Source organism: Ursus maritimus, unplaced genomic scaffold (genome assembly GCF_017311325.1).
Source record: "Ursus maritimus isolate PB19 unplaced genomic scaffold, ASM1731132v1 scaffold_3, whole genome shotgun sequence".
Classification (NCBI taxonomy): domain Eukaryota; kingdom Metazoa; phylum Chordata; class Mammalia; order Carnivora; family Ursidae; genus Ursus; species Ursus maritimus.
This window is the reverse complement of record NW_024425563.1, coordinates 78738964-78758490: the sequence shown is the minus strand read 5'-3', so window position 1 is coordinate 78758490 and position 19527 is coordinate 78738964. Positions and strand designations below refer to the sequence as shown.

General features: G+C 37.5%; 1 protein-coding gene across 2 annotated transcripts in view; it reads right to left on the bottom strand.

Annotated features, from left to right (window-relative positions):
* Nucleotides 1-19527, bottom strand: part of CACNA2D1 (calcium voltage-gated channel auxiliary subunit alpha2delta 1) — a 480944-nt gene that overhangs the window by 103655 nt on the left and 357762 nt on the right. For both annotated transcript variants that reach the window (XM_040644315.1, XM_040644316.1), the window contains exons 8-10: nt 6048-6117; nt 3901-3951; nt 1408-1507 (exon numbers count right to left, since the gene is read on the bottom strand). In XM_040644315.1, the coding sequence (XP_040500249.1) occupies nt 1408-1507; nt 3901-3951; nt 6048-6117 (221 nt within the window). The remainder of the gene's footprint in view (nt 1-1407; nt 1508-3900; nt 3952-6047; nt 6118-19527) is intronic.

Sequence of the window (19527 nt, the reverse complement as noted above, 5' to 3'; positions counted from 1 at the left end):
AGAAAAAAACCACACAAAAAACCAAACAACTCGATTAAATAATGGGCAGAGGCCCTGAATACACTTTTCCAAAGAAGACATCCATGGCCAACAGACACATGAAAAGGTGCTCAACATCACGCCTCATCAGGGAAATACAGATCAAAACCACAGTGAGATATCGCCTTGACACGTCAGAGTGGCTAATGTGAAAAAGACAAAAAATATCAAGATTGGTAAGGATGTGGAAAAAAGAAACCTTTGCACCCTATTGCTGAGCATGTAAACTGGTGTGGCCATTATGGAAACAACATGGAGGTCCCTCCAAAAATTGAAAACAGAAACACTTTATGATCCAGTAATTCCAATACTACGTATTTACCCAAAGAATATAAAAACACTAATTCAAAAAGATATATGCACCTCTATGTTTACTGCAGCATTATTTATAATAACCTAGATATGGAAATATCAAACATAAGATGAATGGATAAAGACAATGTGAGATACACACACACACACACACACACACAGAGGAATATGACTCAGCCACAGGAAAAAAAAAAAAAAAAAGAAATCTTGCCATTTGGGACAACATGGGTAGACCTAGAAAGTATTATGCTAAGTGAAATGTCAGGTGGAGAAAAACAAATACCATATAATTTCACTTACATGTAGAATCTAAAAATCAAAACAAATGAACAAACAAACGCGACTCTTAAGTACAGAGAACAAACTGGTTGGGGCCAGAAGGGAGGTGGGTGGGGGGGTGGGTAAAATAGATAAAGGGGATTAAGAGGTACCAACTTCCAATTATAAAATAAATAGGTCACAGAGATGAAAAATACAGAATAGGGAATAGAGTCAATGACATTGTAATAACAGTGTATGGTGACAGATGGTGACTATACTTATCATCCCGAGCACTAAGTAATGTACAGAACTGTTGAATCCATATGTTGTATACCTGCAACTAATACAACATTGCATCTTAAGTATACTTCAATTAAAAAAACCATTATACATGATGGATATGTGTCCAGTGTGAGAAATGAGTATTACAATGAACAGAAAATGGCCATGTAATGATTCTGCTAAGTTGCTACCCATTAGGATTACGGTGATAACAGTGAGTTCATGCCACCTGTTTAAGCTCCTTCGCGTGAAGGGAGAATATTTGCCCTGTCTTTTTGCTTCATTATGACTTCATTTACTTCACTCGTGGGAAAAGCCTTAGACATTCAAAAAGTACCTTGGCATCGAAGTACAGGAGAATTAGGAACAAGACTAGGACTGCTCAGTAAGTCAGCCTTGTCATAGATCAGACCTACCTCAGCCCATCAATGATAAAACACAAAGTATTTAAAATTGGGAGGGGATAGAAATTGCAGAATTATTTCCACAAAAATGCAGTCATCTTATACTTACAGAAGCCACATTCACAAAATCGTCATCTGAGAGGGTTTCCAACATTTCGGAGACAGACGTTCGGATCAGTTTAAGTGTCAAGCCGCTAACACTTCCACTCCTAAAAAACAATGGGTCCGTGACCACATATTGAAGCAACACCACACAGCCTAAGGAAAGGAGACTTCTGCACTAACTCTAGGTCATTTATATAATTAAATATTTCTGGCTTTAAACATTAGTAAAGAAAGTCACATTTTTGATAGAGTAGAAATAAATTATAAGGAATCTTATCTTTCCTATCAGCATCAGAATGTATAGGTTTCTAACTACAATGATGAAAATTGCATGTCCAGGGATGATTTTAAGAAATTGTGGATACTCGTGGCATATTACTTATGCAGGAAATAGATACTGAATACCAGCTTTGTTAGCCAAATTGGATGGGGTTTAGTCTTTATTTCTCTTGTCTCTCCATATTCTATGATCCTTGGCGACCTCATTTCATGGTGAGACTCCTCTCTAGGCAACTAACTCCCCCTTCTTCATCTCTAGAGCTCTTGGTTTTTCCCCACTTTTAGACTCCTGGTGTTTGTTAAGCAACTACAGGATCAATATACAAAATGGCAAATTACTCCCAAACATATTTTTTTTCTATTAATGTTCCTGGTACCAACCAGGCTGGATTTCAGTCATCCAATTTCCTCCTCCTTCTCAACTTTCCGACCCATCCAGACAACCTCCCTTTTTCATTCCACTTCACAGTTCCCACGGAGTGGCTCCTCTCTTATCTTCTCTCCACTGTGTGTCAGGTGCTTCTTACCTGAAGACCCTGAACTTGGGTATGGACAGCCACTCCATCCAGCTCTTAGCCTCTACTCCTCCCCATGCAAATAGGTGAAAATTCTGGAAATACACCTTGATCTAATACTGTTAAATACTCAGTTACCTACTAAATATCCAGTGTTCACAAGAGCCCTGCATTCAAAAACTTTCATTTCCCTATTTATTTCCTCTGTCCCTCCCTCCCTTCCTCCCTAATACAGTTCCCACAGATGTTCTCACCTACATCACTTTGCTCCTGTCAATTCTTCCACTGGAAATTCCTTTCTCTTTCCTTTCCTCTCCCATGCCCACTTGTGAAATCCTAACTCTAAGCAATCAATTCTAATTTTATCTACCTAATGAAGTCTTTTCTGACACTTTAAATCAGAGTACTCTTTCCTACGGACTCTTACGACCCAGTATGCTGGGTCATACTTTATATCTATCACCTTCTACAATTATTTGAGTTACTTGGGAATATGGTTTAATTGCACTAATACGCTTGAATTATCTTTGAGAGACATCTTAATCATCTTTGTCTCTGCATTATCACATTGTATAAAGAAGACCCTTCATACATGTTGAAATAATCTTTTAAAATGGTATTTCAACTTCTTATGCACTTTTAATCATCTGATAGCCATGTGGGTTCTAAAGATTTTAATGTGAAAAATTATTTCTGAGAATTATATATTCAATAAGGTTATAACATATTGAATCACCATTTAAATTTATACTTAAGAAGAATATCAAGGATTAGCATACAATATAAACTCCACAATAATTAAAATGTTCTGATTTACATATATCTTAAGAAATGAAATGGGAATTAACATGTAAGGTGTAGTTGTTGAATTCATTTATCTTCCTTTCTTCAGGCTAGGTGATAGGTTTTTAACGTGTTTACTTCAGATCATTTTTTAAAGTTTTCAAATGTTGATACTAGCTTGTGGTATGGATTTATCTGCCTACAAAACACTGGATTCTGTTTCTTCCAATGTGGCAAAGAATTATAAAAAGATATAACTTATTCTTTCAGGGAAAATAAGCATTTTATACCTCATGTTTTTAACTCCTTGGTATTGCTCTTAAAAACTATTTTCTATGTTCCACAATTTCACCTTAAATTTTATTAGAAGATTACACACACACACCCCCCTTACCTTGAAGCGATGTAAAAAATAAATAAAACGACCAATATAAAAACTCATGGAATTCCTTCCTGTATACCAGCATTTCCCCTGAAAAAGTCCCAGTATTGGCCTTTAATACATTTGATATTTATTTTGTGGCCAAATCCCTACAAGTTATTTGAATCATTAATAACTAAGTGCCAACTAAATGGTTCTTCTTCTTCTTCTTCTTTTTTTTTTTCTGGTAGCAGGAACTGCTAAGTTTTAGCAACCATATACTTCAGTTCTGTTTAAAACATAAAGCAAAAAATTGGAAACAAAAGATTTTTTCAAAAAGGTCAGACTTTAGAACTATGCCATACTTTTAGATTCTTCTTATTTTCAGTAAGAGATTTTTTGTTTTGTTTTGTTACTATCTTAATATGGCTTATCTGGATATAAAAGTCATAATAATTGTTCTTTGCCTTTTTTTTTTTTAACCCAACCTATTTCCAACATATTACTGTTATCTTCAAATTCTGCCTGTATTTTCAGTATAGAATATTTAACTACTCACACATCAACCAGGATAAGCATGTCTTTAGGCGATGCAGCTCCTTGGATGTACCTGAAACAAATACCATATGAATACTTTTTCCTCTTGAAAAGTATTAAACATTGATATGTTTTGAATTGCTACTGATTTCTTAAAAGTATTTTCCAAGCATGGCCCTACTTCCATTCAATGTGCTTTCATTCACAATTCTACAATGTCGTTGATTTTGAAAAAGCTATATTTAACATACTAGAGATGTCAGAGGCAGAATATTAAAGGCATGTTTCACAGAACAAAAGATCAAGATATATATATATGAATATATACATATCCTAAACTCCAATTTATTGACCATGGGTTTAGAATTCACTCTAAGGAATTTTAAGATTATATCCTATTTTTCAATGTAAGAAATAAACACAGAAATAGCTAGGTGGTCTAGGAATGTGAGAAAACTATCAACAGAAAAGAAATACTAAGGGGTAACACAAAGGGATAATAATTTAAAACAGAGTAATATATAACATTACCAAGGGTTTCAGGTGATGCCTCTGAGAACTTTAGTGTCTGAGAATCACTGGGAAAACCAGTTCAAAACACTGATTCTTACATTGAACCCCAGCCCTACAGACAGACTCTCTGCATCTCAAAGCAAATCTAGAAGAGCTGTATTCAGATCGTTCAGAAACTATAGAGAGATAAACTGAATTGCAGGTGAATGATCCCCAAAGTTTATGCTGCCTGGCCACAGCCCGAGGGGGGTCGGAGGGCTGACGTAATTACCCACCAGGAAGAGCTGAACCTGAACTCAACTTTCTAGTTATCTCTCAGGCCTCTTTGCTCACGACTAAATCTAGCTTCTCAGAATCCTGCAGGAAACCTTCCAATTTGCTTTCAGACAACATCCAACACAGTGAGTATCTACTCAGGACTATGTGTTCATGACACAGTTTATAACGTGCACCCAAGTCCATTTCTCTGTAAGAAGGTAAAAGGGGCAGGTTTGCCAGCATATTCCAATGAAAGGCAAATCTAGTTCACATCCAGCATCTGAAATGGTCCTGGCATTCTTCTCTATGGGAAGATGAGAGGTCAGGCTGGCAAATTGGCACCTTGCTTCTAAGGTTCCCCCCAAAAACAAGTTCCTGAACACCATCTATGGGATATCATAGTCTCGGCTTCCATTTAACAACCCAGAGCTCCAGGGCCAGCACACCTGGAAGAATTTTAACAAGAATACTATGTGGATTATATCTGGTACTATCATTCGTGGCCAGTGTTCATGTAAATTGCTACCGGAATGCTTAATGGGACATTTTAAAAGTCTTAAATATATTTCTTCGAATCAATCATCACACATCCTGGAATTTGTTTAAACCCTAGCAAAGAGTCAGAAATAACCTAAATGTCCAATAATAGGGGATTTTCAAAATAAATTCCCATATAATCATTCTAAAATGACATTAAGCATGTCTCTTATGCATAAGCACTCAAAGGTATTGATATGAAATAAGAGGTTACAAAGAAGTATATTGTATAAATGTGAACTCATAAAAAAACAATAAATCTGCACATTAAATACATTTTTAAAAAATGGAAACAAAATGTACAAGTTTAATAGTTGTTTCCCAGTGAGTGCAATCATGAGCCATTTGCTGTTTTTCAAGGTATACGTTAGGGGAAGAGTTGCTTTAGTAGTAAGAAACAAAAAGCTTTTCTTCTGGGAAAATGAAACCTAAGCTATGTGACCATAACTAGGGACAGCTTTTACCTCGGGGCCAGTTCTCATTAGTTCACTGCCAGAGGCAAACCTTCCTCTACTCTGTCGAGACACTTCATTAGAGCTCTACTCCAAGCAAACTGGGAGCTTTTCAATAGAAACCCCCACCAGCTACAAGAGATTTACAGATGATATTGAATATAAAACTTAAAACTAGTCCATCTGAAATCATTTGATAAAGCATTTCAACCATTTTCATTATTATTGCTCACTTGAACTATCTTTGAGTTTTAACTGATTTATGAGATGGGAGAAAAACAACACACACCAGAGCTCTTTAAAATAACTGGACAATATTCATTCTAAAATGGAAATTCTTCCAACTTTTTCACAAAAAAATGTGACCTTTTGTCTAGTTCATCTTTTCAGACTACCTAAAAATTCTTACCATGGTCTTCTGCGTACATCATAAAGATCAATCTTGTTTGGAGTTCTACTGTTATCAACCCACGGAGAAGCTAAAAGAAAGAGAAATTAAATTAAAAATAGATTAAGTAAAAATATTACATATGATCTATAAAGATATTTTCAAAAGTCACAAAACTGCACTGACACATTCCACTTATCAGAGCAATAGTTAAAATGAGATTATAATTTTTATATCCTTAGTCTTTTTTAAAATGGCAAACACAGCAGTATAAGAGGAAGTTAACAGAAGTCAATTTTATGTTTCACATTATTTCATAACTAACTTGTAGACATAGGGATTTTCTGGACGCTAACTTAACATGTTTCACGAGGTGTCCAGCGGTTATACATTTCACTTCCCCTCTACTAACATAAAAATTTACCTTAAAAGAGAAATTACTTGCCACTAACGGAAATTTTACTTTCAGTTATTTGATCCTTATATTTTCATGCAATGTAATACTATCTTGATCTATAAAAAGACACTTGTTTCTCTTGAATAGTTATTTATATAATGGCATGATTTTTTAAACCTTATTCTTCACATATGTGGTGATGGCCAGAACATGTGTGATTATAATTTAAAAAGTTAAAGTAGAATTAAAATAAATCCATGGAAAACTATTTTCCTTAAATTTATTTGAATGATCTGAAGCACTTCAAGTACAAATTCAAGAATCTTGTATTAGTTTCAGAGCCTTTATCATTTTGCAATCAGGAAAAAAATTGTCTAACTGCACTGATTTTTTAAATGCAATTAATTTACACTTATTCTAACCAAATCTACCCTTTAATTAAAATTAAGTGCTTTACACACACACACATATCTTAGACCTAATGGAGAATAATAAATGCTGATAAATCAGATGATAATTTTATGCTGAAAAAGTCCTCTCTTTGAACATACGACTAATTCACATGACTTATGCCCCTCAATCTATTTTGCCCTTTTCTTCGCTCAAAACTATGGAAATTATGGAAAACTTTACTGTGAATCAGGTTTATCAGCCAGCTATGATAATTTGGCCAATTAGGATATGTCAAAAAATAGATAACTTCTGAGTCTCTCCTTGCCTACGGAATTTTTCTCATTAGTGACTATATTATAAAATGACATCCATTTTAAAGGACTAATCACATTTATATAAAACAGTTTAACTATAGCCCTTTCCCAAGAATCATTTACAATATAGTCAATGCAAATGAAATGATAAATTTACTTTTATTCCTACAATCTGCACTTGCAAAAACTTAGAGCCAGTGAGGTAACATTTCATTTTGTTTTTCTTTTTGTGGGAGCCCTGGGATAAAGCAATAAGGACGGCGGGAGACATGCTAGTTCACTCTCAGCTAGTGCTCTGTAGCATCTGACTCCCCAAGCTGGGGTCTAGGCAATAACTACAAATTTAAATGAATGATATCCTCTCAGTACAATGTTTTGCCGTTGTACATTTACTGCCTCTCAGCTCCAAATTCACCCATTTATCTTGCGCTATGAAAATGGATCTGGGCTCTTTAAGTATTTTTCTTTTACCAAGGAGCACAATTTTAAGCTTTGTCAGCAGATGATGAAAGAAAGACACTCAATGAGAAACGGGTTTTTGCTTCCTGCTTTTGATTTGTTTGCTCAGAGGCTCTTGGGGCATGTGAAGCATTCCTGGTGTCTGGCTCCAGCCATGCATTGTATTCTCCAGAGCTCAACTCCTGCAGCTTGGGTAACTTTGGGAGGGCTCTCAGATTCTCCAGAAAAAACTGGCCAGCAGTACTCCCGGACTACTTTTGTAGTGGAGTGTCTCCAACAAGATATTTTGAACCCTAGAGGACGAATCACCAGCAAACCATTCTAGCATCACACCATAGCAACTTTTTGGTCATTTGGTGAGCCATGATGACATCTTCTATTAGATCTGGATCTTGGGGGGCCTGAGTGGCTCAGTTGGTTTAGCATCTGCCTTTGGCTCAGGTCATGATCCCAGGGTCCTGGGATCAAGCCCTGTGTCTGTCTCTCTGCTCAGCAGGGAGTTGGCTTCTCTCCCCTCCTCCTCTGCCCATCCCCCGGCTCCTTGCACTGCACACACGCAAGCACTTTCTCCCTCAAATAAATAAAATCTTGGAGAAAAAAAAAAAAAAAGTAAGATCTGGATCTCAACCCAGAGGCACCTGGGATTGAGGTTGCTTTCTTGGGCTATGTCAATGCCAGGAGTAGTTGTCGTTACAGATTACATTACATAATACCATATCTGGTATTCCTATATTATTCAGAGTGATCTGTATGTCTAGCCAATCCCTCATTACTCCAAGTCCTGTTACAATAATTCTTTATTTTAAAAAATTAAATTTCAAAAAAAAAAAAATAACTTCCCTCTTCAAAATACTGTTTTCTCTCTCCTGATTGGATTCAGACTGTTACAAATGATTGGGAGAGATGACAGAGTGACATTAGGTAACACTGCTAAGGCCCCACAACCACCATGAGCTGGAAGTGGTTAAACAGTGAATTTGACAAGTGACTTAACAAAACTGAAATTTGAAAGTCCTGTTTAAATTAGATTTCTGAATTCTTTGCAGATGACATTCATCTACACTTTGTTTTCACTATAATTAATTGAAATTAATTGTGGTATGTAGTACTCTACTCCATAAGATTGTTATCTTTAAAGACAGAAAGGTTTGCAATGTATAGTAAGAGCCAGACCATTCAATTTTAATATGGTTTATAACATTAGATGGTTTATATTTAAAAATATTAATATTCTCTTAGAAGTCTTCTGAGATATTTACTACTAGGAAATATCCCTTGATTATATTAAATTAAGATATCTATATTATGGTACAATTAAACAATGTACTTTCTTCTGTGATATCACTAATTAATTTGTTGTAAAATCCCGTTGCGGCATTTAAGTGGTACATTATTTATAGAGGCTCAGAATTACAGAAGGTCAAATAGTAAAAAGGATAATAACCATTCACTGATATTCCCTGAAATAATCACTTCTTAATGATGCATAATGAGAGCTATGTGTTTTGAGAGGAAATTGGAGCTTCTAAAATTCCTGTAAAAAGGCATAATGGGGTTCATTTTAGACGTCTCTTTTGCTTTCCACTAATGCAAAGCATTTTGGGATGACAGGAGAAAGGAGTGGAGTTCAAAAAGTGGTCATCTTATTTCTGAATGCCATCGTTAATGGTGAGAATGACCATTTATGAGAATGTTTTCTCCAATCAGAAATGAACTGTGGGCGTGTCTTTGTCTGAACCTACTGGACTGCAATTCTACTTCATGTGCCATTCAGGGTGTGCTATGCTAGTTACTCATCACTGACGTCAGAAGGTGCTTGTGTGTACAATTATCCAGAATACTGAAATATGGGTTAGAGAAATATTCTTGAGAAAGTATGCAGATTGTAGAGCCATTTTCTGGTTTAAATGCTCTAAAAATAATATGAGAGTACAGTTTTTCATTCTGGCTGCCAGGAAATAATAAAACACAATGATGAACTGAGTAGAAACACCACTTCAAATGACAGCTAATTGCATTTCCCATTAATGATTTCAACAGCATTTTTCTAATTCTAATAGAGTTTGCATTTTTGGTCACATGGAAAGAGAAAAGTAAACTTCACGTACTCAAAACTGCCTTTAAAACCCAACCCTGGTCCTGCCGGCTATATCTAATCGGTATTATGTGGACCTTTCCTTTAAGCTCGCCTCAGTCACCTCTTACGGATTATTAGTGATGGTTCTGAATTCTAAGCCATGATAACGAGTTTGGACCATTTTTTAAGCCAGAATTACTTCAATAAATGTGTAGTGCCTAGATCACAAAATTTCCAGGAATCTGAATGGTCCTACGCAAATACTACTGTCCCAGAATGAGTTCTCCACATTCCCGAATTCATATCATGGCTGCTGTATCAAGGTCCAGGATGAGTCTCAGAAATAGACGGAGGGTGATGTACCCACACAAAAATGCCAGAGAAACTAGAAAGGCAAATAGGTGGCCTTTTCAGGTTCTCTGTTATGAGATGGGCTCTGTTCTCCAGTAAAACTTTTAACCTGGGAAATACCCAAGACATGGAAAGGATTCTCTATCTGTGATAGAGAACAATCTTAATGAACTTAATGAAAATCTCACATCTTTTGTTTACTAGCAAAAAGTTTTTTCTTCACTCATAGGACAGTCTAAGTTAAATACTACTAGCCACAGAGGCATAAATTTTGCTTCAAGACAGTATTCAATGACCTATAGCTGGTGGCACTCTTGCCTTCTTCAGCACTTGGTTTCTAAAGTCACTCAGGAAGTGTGGACAAGGCACACCCAAGTCCTAACCATCTCAGACTTGAACTGAGACCTCTTACTTTCACGCATATACTACCGGTGCTGCAGAGATACAAAGGACGTCTGACAAGTATAGTCCCTAGCAAGGGTTATTTCCAAAGGCAAAATTTCACAGTGGAATGAGAAGACACAGCATTGGTAGGCAGCTAGCAGCCTCGGCCATAGGTACAGATGGACAACTAAAATAGGAGTAAGGTCCACTACTCTAACATCGAGTTTTCTGTTTTCAGCAATGTTTTGAGTAAGCCACCTTTAAAATGAGAGAGATGAAGATGGTCTAAGTTCGGAATGCAGTAAATATAAAAAAGATGTTGGAGTTAAGAATGATTTCTAGGGACACCTGGGTGGCTCAGTCAGTTAACGGTCTGCCTTTGGCTCAGGTCATGATCCCACGGTCCTCGGATCGAGTCCTGCCTCCGGCTCCTTGCTCAGCAGGGAGCCTGCTTCTCTCTCTCCTTCTGCCTGCTGCTCCCCCCTGCGTTTGTGTACTCTCTCTCTCTCTCTGTCTCTCTGACAAATAAATAAAATCTTAGGAAAAAAAAAAAGAAGGATTTCTTGACTCAGGCCTAGGTGGCTCAGTCAGTTAGGTGTGTGACTGTTGATTTCAGCTCGGGTCATGATCTCATGGTCATGGGATGGAGCCCTGCCTTATGCTCCATGCTCAGTGGAGAGTCTACTGAAGATTTTCTCTCCCTCTCTTTCTGCCCCTCCCCTGCTACGTTCTCTAAATTTTTTTCTTTTTAAAGAGTGACTTCCAGACTAATGTTAGGACTGAGATTGCTAGCACAAGAAGAAAATAAGTGGAAGCCAACTCGGTATTGTTTTTGATGCTGTTTGTGTTACCAAAGCAACCACATGGCTAGACTGCAGAAATCTTGTCACTATTGTGAACCCGAAAGCAATTTCTGGGCTGTAAACCTGCTGCAGAAACATCAAGAAATGAAAGCTGTTTAGCCCCAAGCACATCCCTCTTCAAATGTGCCAGAGAGGATTACAGACAGAAGGGTTCCTCCCAGAGCAAGCACATAGGCTAACCAAGAAATTTTCTTTATCCAAGAGTAGGTTGTCTTTGTGATTTTTACCCAAGGAATTGTAATATGCACCACAAACCCGTGAATGCTCTGTATTTCCTATTCTCTTTTTTTCACATGAGAATTTTTATTGTCGTCATCCAGAAGACAGTATCATTGCATAGAAGATACCTGGGCAAAAATGGCAACAGGGAAAAAAAAAAAGTAATGGATATTCTGCTGTATTATAAATAGTCAAATTAGGAAAAGTTGTTATCGACATGATGAAGAGAACTCCATGTTACCCGGAGATCCTGGATTTTTATCTGGATTGTACTAACTTGTTGGGATTTTGGATCATCTTCTATGGAAAGATAGTGAGTGTGTTCTATGTGGGGCGGGGGGGGGGAACCATATGCACAGATATTTGGATGACCAAAGGAACAGTCTGTGACAGGGCTTTAAAATCCTCTTCTGTCTCCATCCTCCTAGTAACAGTACCTCCCAAGTTTAGGTGATTACCCACTAGAAACTGTATTTCTCGGTCTCTCTTGCCACAGTGGGGCCATGCGATGAAATTTTCATCAACAGCATTTGAGAAGCAACGCATGTACAACTTTTTGGTCACGCTGTTTGCCTTCCACTAATTTTCCCCTTCTTTTTCACCTTAACAATAAATGTGGTAGCGTCGGTCCCGTTTTGATCCTACAGATGAGAACAACCACTAAAGGAATGGCAGCTAGATGTGACCACACTTGCTCTACAACTAATCTACCTCTTAGGTACAGGTTTTACCTGAGAGGAATACATACAGTCTCTGGCAACATTAGCTATAATCTGATAGAGGTCAGAACTCAACCCCATTACACAGACCTGAACATAAATAAAGTAAATGCTTCCCAGAGTGTTTGAAATCTGCTTCACTATTTCTTTCTTACATTCCTCTATCTTCTTAGGACACTGTTATTCTGGCCCTGAGGAAACTGCTTATTGCTTGGATATTTATATTACTAGCATCTATTCCATTTTCATGTCTTAACTTTCATCTATCAGTACTGAATTTGGTGGCACACGTGTCTGGAAAAGCAACTCGTTCCCAAATAACCTTCATTCCCAGATCAAGTTTTCAAATGCTAAATGACTGAAGCCTGATGGCACAGAGGCAGAAGGTAGGACTAAAAGGCAGTCATTCCACTGGAGTCAATGCTCATAGGAAGAGTCTATCCTCCTGTCTCTTCTTGAAAATTTTTTTGTCTGATTGGAAACAGCCTAGTGTAGAACTTCAGAAGTGAGTTTGGAGCTAGCCTACCTAGATTTTTCATTGGATGAATTCTTTAACCTTTTTCAATAAAACGAGAGTATAATGAATCCTATTCCCACTTCCAAGGGTTATAGTCAAAATTCAATGATTTAGGGGCGCCTGGGTAGCGCAGTCGTTAAGCGTCTGCCTTCGGCTCAGGGCGTGATCCCGGCGTTCCGGGATCAAGTCCCACATCAGGCTCCTCCGCTGGGAGCCTGCTTCTTCCTCTCCCACTCCCCTGCTGTGTTCCCTCTCTCGCTGGCTGTATCTCTGTCACATAAATAAATAAAAAATCTTTAAAAAAAAAATTCAATGATTTACACACATAACACTTAGAACTCAGTTGGCACATAATAAGCAATCCGTATGTGAATATTAGAAAACAGTAACATTGGGTCACTGAAACTGCTTATTATATAGAGAGATTTTTAAAACAGCTTATATAAGATGTGCTTAAGTTGTAACTGCCCACAAGCACATTCCTATGACCAGGGCTTGGAACGTCCTACCATTCCCCGTCCTACTCCATCGCCAATGATGCAGGCTGCTGTCACAGAGTCAACAAAATTTCCAGGGAATCTAAAAACAGACTACATGAGGTCAACTCCAGAAACCCCATGGAGAACACTGGCATAGCTTAAGGGGGTACGATGGGAAAGGTGTATAGGCAGGGACCTAGATAATTGCAACACTATGTTTCTTGGCAGTTTCCATCTCTGTTTTGCCCTTGTCTCACTTTATTTAGAAACAGTTCTCTTAAGTTCTACTCGGATACTTGTTTTCAGTTCTAATCACTGTTATGTTAATCTGTTTATCCAGCTTAATTTAACAAACACTTATCATTCACTATACACAAAGCACTGTGTTAGGTGATATGGGGAGTATACACACACATGTGCACACACACACACACAGGCACACACACGCACACATGGCCATTACTACCAGCCGTTGCTCACACTGCAATGCTTTTTGAAAGAATGAATACGAACTGTATTTAGAAGGAAGATAAAATGTGATAGCTATTACAATTAATATACACAAAAAACAAGTTCTCTGAGAAAAAGAAAAATTGCTCTTGGGGAAAGTTTTTACGTGAAAGGTGGTGCTGTATTCTATTTAAATGACTGATAAGACACCTATGGCCGGAGATGGAGCTCTAGCATTACAACATGAAGAGGAACTAGGAAAAGGTAGGTCATAGAAAATAAAACAAATAAAAGGAGAGAAAAGGGCAATGTACGAGTACGTGATCAAGGCTGAACCGGGGGGTAAATAAAACTGGAGATGGGCATTGTAGGGTACTGTCTTTGGATGATGTGAAGCCCGTACTCACAGAGCCAGATATCATTAAGGAAATAATTCCAGATTGTATAATACGACTTGAGAACTGATACTTAAACTGTTTCAGATAACTTAATATATTTATTAGCTATCTCTTAGCCTTGCATTTTAATCTAACATGTTCATAATTTTTTCTCTCACCTGTGAGCTCTTCCAGAGCAAAATTCACTCTTACCAGTGTTTGAACTTTTAGAGTATCTTGGTTTCCTCAGCAACAGAACGTTTGCTTGTTCTTAATACTTTCCCCCCTTCCAACCCATACTTCACTATATTGACTCAATTAATGCAATTGTTTAGGGATTTCTAATTTACTGGCTGAGCCCTGAGGCTTGATGTTCAGATGGTATCACTGTTTTGGCTTGAGAGTACCTTTGATAGCACTACTGTGGTGTGTCCAGAACATGTCTCTAACTCATAGATACACAAGTAGCACTAACTCACACACAGATACACTGTATCACAGCCAAGGATAAATCACTGTAGTTTTAAAAATAAAAGCACTTATTACAAAGTGATTTGCTGGTAATTCTACCAATGCCAGATAAGCTACAGAGAACATTTTCACTGAGCATAAAGGGCTGTCTGTCCGTCGGCAGGAGCAGCAGATAACAAACACGTCGTGCAGTGAAGTGGACTATTCAATAAAGTAAACGGCGCACTGACTTAATCACTTAGATGCCCTAAGTAGTGATTAGCTGGGGCTCAGAAATAAGCTTGAAAACACAAGTTCCATAAAGGTGAGGACTTACTGGAGAATAATTTCGGGCATGTGCTACATAGAGGAAAAATGCTTTCTGACAGACAGAAAGTTTCCCATTTTTAAGCAAACAAATCCAATGAGATAATATTGATATATTGATAAAAACAAAAAAAATGTGATTCTACAAGAACAAGTAGCCTGTGCTTGTAAGCCAATACATCGTAGACAATGTTGATAATAATATGTTTCCTATTTTTTATTTGATGGACCCAACAGAAGTGCTTAGAAAGGTGTCCGAATTTGTGACAAAGATGTTAATTTTCCTTAATAAAATATAGTGAACATGAAATCAACTGCATAGCAAAGATGTTTCTATGTATATAAAAATGGATGACACAAGGTATTATAAGTTAAGAAAGTATAAAAGAAAAAGGAACAGAATGAGAGGTATCGTTTAGAAGTTAAAAAGAACTGAAGCTTTTTAGCAATACTTATTCACACATTTTATATATAATGTTATCCACCTTCCAAACACAAGCAACTCCCAGGTTCATATTAGCATCCTATTCAACTACTCTTTCCTGTCAGCAATAAAATAAATCACTTAATTTAAGCTTGACTGGATCCATAGTTGACTGCAAAGTGGGTAACTATTACAACCCTCATGTGCGAAAAATAAGACAGCTTCAGGTAAGAGATGAGGTTATACAAAAGGCAACAAAAATAAGGCTACTAAAGCATCTCTATAAATCAGGATCAATTGAGAATTTCAATATTGTGTGTGTGTGTGTGTGTGTGTGTGTGTTTATAATTATTGTTCTAAATCAAACTTACCAATTTACTCCCCAAATAAAAATACTTCTGGAATTTTATTTCAGCATACAGTGCCAACATTCTCATATCCACTCGAACTAAAAATTATAGTCATCTTAACTTACACCTTATGTCGATCACTGAATTCATTTATCTTTTAATTGAGATAAAATTCAGATATAACAATGCGTTAATCTGAGACACTTGTATGATGCCATTATGCTAAGTGAAAAAAGTTAGAGAACGATATATACTGTATCATCTCTCTTAACATATGGAATCTGAAGAAGCCAAACTCAGAGAGACAGAGAGTAGAATGATGGTTGCCAGCAGCGGGGGGAGAAATAGGGTGATGTTGGCCAAAAGGTACAAGCTTCCAGTCGAAAGATGAATAAGTCCTGGGGGTACAGCATGGTGACTATACTTAATACATCATCTACTTGAAAGTCACTAAGAAACTGCATCTGAAATGTTCTCACCACAAAAAAGAAATGGCAATTATGTGAGGTGATTGGGAGGTGTCAGCTAACACTACACTGGTAAACATTTTACACATATAAGTGTATCAATATTTTTTTAAGGTCTCTAATATCCTCATTTTTTTTTTCTATCCAAATATTCTCCTTTTTAAATTCCAATTTCGGGGGTGGGGGCGCGCCTGGGTGGCTCAGTGGGTTACGTGTCTGCCTTCGACTCAGGTCATGATCTCCGGGTCCTGGGATTGAGCCCCACATTGGGCTCCCTGCTCAGCAGGGAGTCTGCTTCTCTCTCTCTCTGTCTCTCCCGCTCTCTACCCCCCCACTCGTTCTCTCTCTCAAATAAATAAATAAATAAATAAAATCTTTTAAAAAATTTAAAAAATAAATTCCTATTTGGTTCCTTGTTCACATCTTTAACATCCCACATCTGATTGTTACAATAGTGTACCTTCTGGTCAAGGTTCTCTCAGCGTTTCTCCTCCTATCAGAAAAAACACTGTTTTAGCTATAGTATTCCACTGCTCAGAATGTCGGTGGTATTTTCCTACACATTAAATCCCAAACAATTCTGACATTCGAAGCCACATAATTTGCTGTTTATGAACCCTTGATTCTATAGCACTCTTCTTCTGTAACGAACTCTTAGATTAACTGGGCTTACTAGCCTCTCACAGTACTTGCTCATCGCCCTGTATCTCACTTTGTGCCTTGCTTCCTTCCAATTCGGCTTTGCCTTTTTTCCTTCAACTTGATTTTTCAATCCATAGTTCATAAGCCAAGCCCATAACTCTGGTAGATCTTTCTCAAAACTCCTATAGCAAATCTATTGTTACAGCTGGTCTAATTTATCTGATATTTAATCCTTTAATGATCTGTATTGTAATCTAAGTTTCAACATGTATAAATGTTGACTCTAATTAGATTAAAATTTCAGGCAGATCGGAAACAATTTGGTCTTTTAAAACACACATGTGGGGGCACCTGGGTGGCTCAGTCAGTTAAGTGTCTGCCTTCGGCTCAGGTCATGGTCTCGGGGTCCTGGAACCGAGCCCTGAGTTGGGCTCCCTGCTCAGCGGGAAGTCTGCTTCTCCCTCTTCCTCTATGCACTTTCTCTCTCTCTCTCTCTCTCTCTCTCAAATAAAATTAAAAACAACCTTAAAATAAAAAAATAAAACACACATGTACACAGAGTAATAACCATGTCAGAGGTGTTTTTGTCTCCGATTATCTCTTCTTCCCTTCTTAGTACAGCTTCTGCTTTTTAGCTGCACACATGACCACCTTCAAGGTAACTGGGTGCATGAGGCCACTAAATTCTAGCCAACATCCCACAAGAGGAAAGGTTTTATGTGACTTCCAACAAGTGCCGTCAACAAGAGGGAGAAGACTGTTCCTCGTCCCTTAAGACAGAACACAAGTAACAATGGTGGGCCTGAGGCAGAGGCCACACTCAGATGACAGCAGTAAAACAGGACTGTGGACCCCTTCTTTGTGAAGCGTCCCTATCAGCTCCAGTCTATACAACTGACTGATACTCTGTCTTAAGTAAGAAACACACGTTCATAGTTTTGAAATCAAATCATTTTTGTAATTGGTAGTATTCCTAACTGGTACACTGGATTTTAGGAATTACCAGCATTAAAAAAAGTGATAGTGTAATCACTTCCATGTCAAGTTTGTTTATATAGCAATCTGCAAATATAATACATTTATAGTTAAACCTTGCATCCATTCACAAATACTAAAGTAAGAAAAAAAAATGGGCATCTTTCACGAAAGATAATTGATCACTGAAAACAGTACATCTATACATACCATTAATATCAAGGTTCCAACTCTATCCCATTTTCTTCAAATTGCTAAAAATCTATCACAAATCCTGTCTTCATTAATAACCAAAAAGGGGAAAAAAAGTATTCTTTGGACTAACCTGTCATCTGCTATTTGATGTTTACAACATTTTTTAGTTATTTTTCAAAAAGTACTAACAACTCAAGGACAAATGACCACCCATATGGAAAGAATATGTCTCTTCATATACTTCGTATATATAAAGGTTTTTCCGCATTTCATTCTAGCAAAATCTTAGCAGATATAACAAAGAATTGTCTCCCAGGGGTATAGTTAACACTAACTCAACAAGCAACAGGTCACTTTTTTGTAATCCCACGGTTTTGGAACGAACAAATGAAGGAAGGCAGAGAAAGAACAAGGGCTTAATAAGACAGTAAGAAAATGTCATATGAAAATGAAGTAGATTTTTGGCTTTTTTTCCCTGCAAATACAACTAATTATCTAAAAAAAGAGTAAGTACTGCCTCCATTGGCATTTCAGTGAGCCATTAATTCCTAATTACAGTCCCAATTACAGCAGGAATTAGAACAATTTCAGGAGATACTAACCGGTAAATGAATAATTTGTACCTCTGTTTTAACGACGGGTAAAAATTCACAAAGGTGACAGCTCTTGAAAGCAGTTTAATAGCTTTAAAGTTCATTTATCCAAATCAATTAAGAGCTTTAAAAGGAAAGCACTCACAAATTAAACTGATTTTCCAGTCAGCACATACTCAATGAAGATGTCACTACACGGGGGCTCCCGGCTTCAGCTATGGCATGAAGCTAGCTCTAGGACTTCTTGTCCCACCACACAAGGACTGTGGACGTCACAAATATAAAGCCTCAACACTTGAGGAGATAATGTCCGTGTCTGCACGGAAATCATCTTCTATCGTCCCAAGTTACCGGTGAAGAAAGAGGCTCACAGATACAATGAGACTTAGCCAAAGTAAGCAATTCCCCTGACGGCAGTTTTCACATGCATCACGAACTCTGCACACGATATAATGCCCCTTCTATTATCACGCAGCCTATCCACCTCCTAAGTTGGAAACTGAGAGGAGGAAGGGAGGGAGTGGAGGAGCCAGAGGAGGAGAAGGAAGAGAAGAAAAAAGACACACAGAATCCTTCTTACAGTTCATTTCCATACACATCAGCCAAATCAAAAAACAGGCAGTTTATCGAGGTTCTGTCCAAAGACAGATGTCAGAGTTCAAGTCCCCACTGATTACTAACCAAACCAGCTCTGCAGAGGTGCCTTTCTAGGATGTCAGCTCTAGAAATTTCTTTACTTGGGGCCAGTAGTTTCTCCACATCATTTAAGTAATCTGATAAATGGAACAAATGAAAGTGACTAATCATCACCGACTTTCTCCTATATGCAGGCAATTTGCTAGGAAGTGTATTTGTTTTCTTCTTTTAACAACTCTACAATCTAAACATTACTGTCCTCCAATTATTGGCTGAAGTCTGTGTTTTCCAAAGGTTGCCACCACATCAAATGATGGCAGTGACATTTATACGCTGCCTATTGGGTGGAATATACTTGCTTAACCCACTAACGCTAAGTAGCCCTGCTCTAAACTGCATCTCAACATGAATGACATTTTTTAGACTCTACTGTGAGTCAGAGG